The following is a 6,032-nucleotide window of genomic DNA, read 5'->3' on the forward strand; positions in this document are numbered from 1 at the left end:
AAATAAGTAATTTATTAACAATAATTTTGTGTTGTATCAAATTTGAAAGTAATGCGGCCCGTCAACTTCCTATTTTTTCTATATGCGGCCCACTTACCCTGCCGAGTTTGAGACCCCTGTATTAGACAGTTGGTTACACAACCTAGGATAATTCTCTGCTTATACAACGTAGGGAGAAATAATAAAAAGTAAAGACCCTTCCCTTGAGACTTTCATGGTAGTAAAGGGCTATGCATTTTATTGGATAAACATAATCTGTTTATGTATTTATACTTCCTGAATAATCATTTGTATCTGATTTACTGGAATGGTGTGAGTCAAATGTGTGTGGGCACCAGTGATCTTCTCAAAAAGTAAGCAATATGAAGATAATGTCAATAAGTAGCAGTGTAATCTGGAAAACATATTACACAATACACTGAATTTCTAACAAGCTGTTCAGATAATATTTTCTAGAAATGTATTTGGTATAAACATCATATATCTGATGGGAGTTGGCTAATAATGTTTGCTACTATGCACATAGGTTTAGTACGGCTTAGCACAGTGAAAATCGTCGGGAGTTAATATTCATCCGTGTCACCCCAATGTGTTTGAGGGGAGTCGAAAGAGAGAAGGCAGCTCGTGGCGGGATGTTGCAGAGTAGATCAGAGTCTTCATCACAACCCTCTAGGTCAAAAGTAGCATCGTCTAGCATCTCCTTATGCCTCTCACAGGTCTGCTCGATTTTAAACTGTGAGATCCGGGAACGTAATAGCATTAGGTGTCTTGCCAAGAGGTGGTCTGAAGCCTGCATCTCCTGCTGTGGGCAACAAGAAGGTACACTTATAATATGATCACAATTCCAAGTAAATAAAGTTTACAATGTACCGTATTTTTCGGACTATTAGACGCAGTTTGAGCAAGAATAAATGTTGCTAAAAAGTCCCGGCGTCTTATAGTCGGCAGTCAAGGGACGTGGCAGTGCTGGGCCCCCTGACCTCTTCTTACTTAACCCCTTCCCGACCCGTGATCTGCCGGCACATCATGGAGCAGGGAGGGGATGATGTTTGGAGCAGAGCGGGCTAACACACTGAGCCTGCTCCATACACTGCAGGTGTCAGCTGTGTTTTACAGCTGACACACTGCTCTAACGGCCAGGAACAGTAATGGCGCTGTTCCTGGCCATTTAACTAGTTAAATGCCGTGGTCAATAGCGACCGCTGCATTTATAGGGGCCTTCACATGAAGGACATTTATGACATATCCATTGGATATGTCATAAATGTCAGATAGATGTGGGTCCCACCTCTGGGATCCGCACCTATCTCTAGAACGGGGCCCCTTGAACCCCCTTCTATCTTACCCAACTCCGCTGTCTCCCGGCCACTTCCTAGTTAGGTGGTCGGAAGTTATGAAAACAGCCGAGTGCTCGCTGAGCTACACTGTTTCCGTAACTCCCATAGAAGTGAATGGGAGTTATGGAAATAGCGTAGCACCATGAGCTACGCTGTTTTCGGAACTCGGTAGCTACGAAAACAGCATACATGGTCGAGTTACGGAAACAGGTTAACTCGCTGAGCTACGCTGTTTCCGTAGCTCCCATAGAAATAAATAGTAGTCACGGAAACAGCGTAGCATGCTACGCTGCTTCTGTAACTGCCATTCACCACTACGGGAGTTACGGAAACAGCGTAGCTCAGCACCGTAACTCATCCATGTATTGCAGTGTATTGTACCAGCGATCTAATGAAAATGTGTAAAAAAAAAAGTTAGATACATTTTCAGGAGTGTAAAAAAATTTTAAAAGTAAAAAAAAAACAAACCTTTTCCCATTTTTCCCCATGCACAATGTAAAAATAAAAAAGTTATTAAAAATTGGTATCGCTGAGTCTGTAAAAGTCAGAAACTATTACAATATAGCATTATTTGACTCACACAGTGAACGGTGTAAAAAAATAATAATTTAAAACCCCAGAATCGTTGTTTTTTGGTCACCCTAGCGCTAAAAGGAAAGTGATAAAAAAATCGTATGTACCAAAAAAATTGTGCTAATAAAAACTACAGCTCGTCCAGCAAAAAATAAGCCCTCACACCGCTCAAATGATGGAAAAATATAAGTTATGGCTCTCAGAATGTGGTGAAACCGAACCAATTTTTTTTTTAACCAATAGTTTTTTCTTTGTAAAAGAACTAAAAATTCCTATATTCTGTTGTCTAAAACCTGGGTGCGTCTTAGGGTATGTTCACACAGCTTATCATTGGCCGTTTTTCGGGCCATAAACGGACGAAAAATTGGAAGCAGAAAGCCTCCAAACATCTGCCCATTGATTTCAGTGGGAAAAACAGCGCTCTCATCTGACGGGGACTTTTTTTACGTGCCCGTTTTGAAAAACGCCCGCATTTAAAAAAACGCCCGCATTTAAAAAAACGCCCGCGAAAAAGAAGTGCATGTCACTTCTTGAGACGTTTTTGGTGCCGTTTTTCATTAACTATAGAAAAACAGCTCCAAAAACGGCCGTAAAAAACGCAGCGAAAAACGTAAGTTGCTAAAAAAAAAACGGCTGAAAATCAGGGGCTTTATTCCCTTGAAAACAGCTCCGTATTTTCAGATGTTTTTTGCTAAGCGTGTGAACATACCCTTATAGTCAGGTGCGTCTTATAGTCTGAAAAATACAGTATATAGCAATTTAAAGGTATTCTATAAACTATATTAACATTTCCAAACATTCCATTTTAGTAAGAGAAAACTAAAAGAGACTTGATCAAAACAAAATGCTTATATATTCACTTAGATTATGTGCCCACTGATTGTTAATAGATCTTATTGACTTGTATGGAGGCATAAGAGAAAGAGTGAAAAGCTGACAACTTTTAGATATGGTACTTCCTGGACAGTGGAGTGGTAAAAAATTGTGTAAGTACATTAAATGAACAGCACAACAGAAAAAAACTGGTGCTGACAGCTAATGGTTAGACAAAGGGCTTTTCAGTCCTTTTCTACTGTTCCTCACCAGCCAAAACATAGCAATGCCTGGGCCTCATCACCAGTGGTCAAAGTTCATGCTAAAATTTAAATTCTTGCTCAATTTATCTCTCAAACTCTTTATAACATTAACAAAGGCGCAAATAAGTGACAACTATGTTGCAAGAACAAAGATTAGTGCAGCCAGTTTTCTCTCAAAACTGCCTCCCCAGCTGTCCCTCACCAACAATTAGGGGCGCCTCATCGGCGAGGCCCGCCTCACAGCACTGGTTAGGAGACAGATGAAAAACTGATACTAAAAGTGGTAATCTTTGTACCATCCAATCAGTTCAGTTGGTGAACAAAACAAACTCAATTGGGCACATACCCTTATATACCTATACGGCTCTAGGGGCCCATTTGGCATTATTAGATTGTTACTCCATACAGAGTACAAAGTGGTAAATACATAAGCAAGAGGTTAAATATAGAAAATATTTTACAATGGATTCTGCTCTCTGGATCAGGACAAGTTTTTTTAGGGCCATATTTATTATTAGAATAGTAGGTGATTAGTTAATGTTGCACTAGGTACAATGTAGTAATGCATGATTCATACATACACCCACAAATGACATATGTACCCTCCAAAAAACCTTTATTAACCACCAGAATGTCCGTATTGGAAAAAAAAACTTTAAAAAAATATATACTTGTGTCTTGCTGATGTAGGATAAGGCCAAGTTCATATAACTACTGTATATGCAGGAAAATGTGCATGACATGGCTTTTCAGTATCAGCAGTGTAGCATACATACATCATACCATATTGTTTTTAGATATTTTTACTTTCTACATTTTCCTCCGCATGACAGAGCCTCTTGCCCATCTAACCTGTTTGTTAGTATGGTAGTAGAATTGTGATGTTTATGCCATTATTGCTCCTAAACAACAAGCATCCAATTTAGTAATTGAGCTGTGAAATCCATCATTAGAGAGACTCCCAGGCACTTCTGGAGTTAAACAAGTAATTTAATTGGTCACTGGCTTATCAAAAGGAGAACTGCTAACATAGGTCTTAAGTCTTAACAATAAAGTGTTCATAAATACCACTCATAGAATATGTGTAAGGCCTCATGTACGCAGCCGTATTACAGATCCATGTTGTACGCAACAATAATATAGTGTCTATAGACTATTACGGGCCCATACTGTCCTTGGCACATGGAGGATTTTTCTCACAGATTCCAGCTATTTTCAGATGTGCAGATCACAATAAAATACACTTGGTACTTTTAATTATATTAACTGCATGTCAAAAAAATTATATATAGGATGCATGGCAGGTATTCACAGATACAGTCAGTTCTAAAACAAAGAAACTTACCAGTTCTTTTCTAAGCCATTGTAAAGCTTCATCTATTGAGCTGAACCCACATATGCTGTTTTTCGGGGTGCTTTTCTCTTGGTTGGAGGAGAGATTATCTTGGGTAGTGCCTCGATTTTTTGCCCATGGTCGCGCTTGTACTTTCTGTGTCCATTCCTGATATGATGGTCGACGGGTCTGCAGCTTCAATCTGACTGCCAGGGCTTTAACAGATTCTAAATCGGGAGCTGTATCACCCTCTTCATCTTCACACAGCTCATTGAATATAACTGGGCTGAAAGACATGGCTGTACAAAGTACAACACTCACAAAACAAACTTGTAAAATGCTGCGGCCGACCTAAAATTAGAAAATACCCTTCAGCAGAAATGTTTGTTGAATAAGTTTCTAAATCTTAGCGAAAACCCATAAAAGCTTGTGAAGATCAACAAATCAGTGTAAAGAAGATCTATTTGCCTCTGTGAAGTGCTTGAGGCTGAGACTTTCCAAGTCTTAGCTCCAGGTTTGTACACTGTGTGTTTTATGAGTTTTTATGATTTATTATTATGCCTGTAGGATCCTCCCATTTAGACAGGAAACTGCACCCAGTAACTAAGTTTATCGAATGTTCGGGAGAACAATAACAGAATCTCCTGATGAGCAGAATACAGAGGAAAAGTCATTAACACGTTCATCATCTATGATCTATTTAGGGATCCCCCTGTGCTCTAGTACATACGGGGAAGGAGTCAATAAAACAGGAAAAGGAAGGGAAGAGGCTGGAACGAATGCAGAACAGAACATTACATATATATCACTAAATATAATCTAAACTAAGCTCCAGTAGAACTGCCTACAGAAGACCAAGTTGTGGTCTGTGACTTATTTGCATTCATCAAAGAAGATGCTGTACAGATTACTCAACATCCGTCACATGGCCGCCAAATCTGTTAGTTTTGTGGAAAATTATTTTTTATGTTCATCAAATATTATTATTTAACAATTTACTACTACAGCATCATTATAACTGGTCCCATAAACGTAAAAGACAAGAAGAGTGGAAGTTGTAATGGAGCTACAAGTAGAAGTACCAGCCCTGGGAGTAAGCAGTGTAGACAGGTTAAAACTGTGTATTTCGATCATGTCTTCTAGTTGAAATATTAAGCTCATCAAAACCACCATTATAACATCCTGCCACAAGAAGATCAAAAACATCACAAGAGACAATACTCATTGTTACCATTAAGCAAAGATAAAATGTGAGTAACTGTGCCCTTAAGAACAATCTTGTTGAGTTCTGCTCAACAGAAGTGAAGTCTAATGACATGTGTCTGCTTATTAACCCCTTCAGGACACCGCCTGTTTTAGCCTTAAAGACACAGCCGATTTTTTCAAATCTGACGTGTCACTTTATGTGGTAATAACTTTCAAATGCTTTTACCTATCCAAACGATTCTATGATTGTTTTCTCGTGACACATTGTACTTTATGTTAGTGAAAAAATTGGTCGATAAATTCTATATTTATTTATGAAAAACACCAACATTTTGAGAAAAATTGGTGTTTTTCTAAATTTAAATGTATCTGCCTGTAAAACAGATAGTAATACAACACAAAATAGTTACTATTTCACATATGTCTAGTTTATGTTGGCATTGTTTTTTTTTTAACATTATTTTATTTTTTTAGTGCGTTACAAGGCTTAGAACTTTTGCAGCAATT

At 38.4% G+C, this 6,032-nt stretch overlaps 1 protein-coding gene across 1 annotated transcript; it reads right to left on the reverse strand.

Moving 5' to 3' along the window:
- Nucleotides 1-210: 210 nt before the first annotated feature.
- On the reverse strand, nucleotides 211-4,815 carry FAM167B (family with sequence similarity 167 member B). Its single transcript, XM_075850485.1, has 2 exons — nucleotides 4,332-4,815; nucleotides 211-802 (listed from the first exon to the last, which is right to left on the reverse strand). Exons 1-2 carry the CDS (start codon nucleotides 4,614-4,616, stop codon nucleotides 539-541), a joined length of 549 nt encoding a protein of 182 aa, XP_075706600.1. The 5' UTR covers nucleotides 4,617-4,815; the 3' UTR covers nucleotides 211-538.
- Between the last annotated feature and the right edge of the window lie 1,217 nt (nucleotides 4,816-6,032).

This window comes from Rhinoderma darwinii, chromosome 2, assembly GCF_050947455.1.
Source record: "Rhinoderma darwinii isolate aRhiDar2 chromosome 2, aRhiDar2.hap1, whole genome shotgun sequence".
In the NCBI taxonomy this organism is placed as follows: Eukaryota; Metazoa; Chordata; class Amphibia; order Anura; family Rhinodermatidae; genus Rhinoderma; species Rhinoderma darwinii.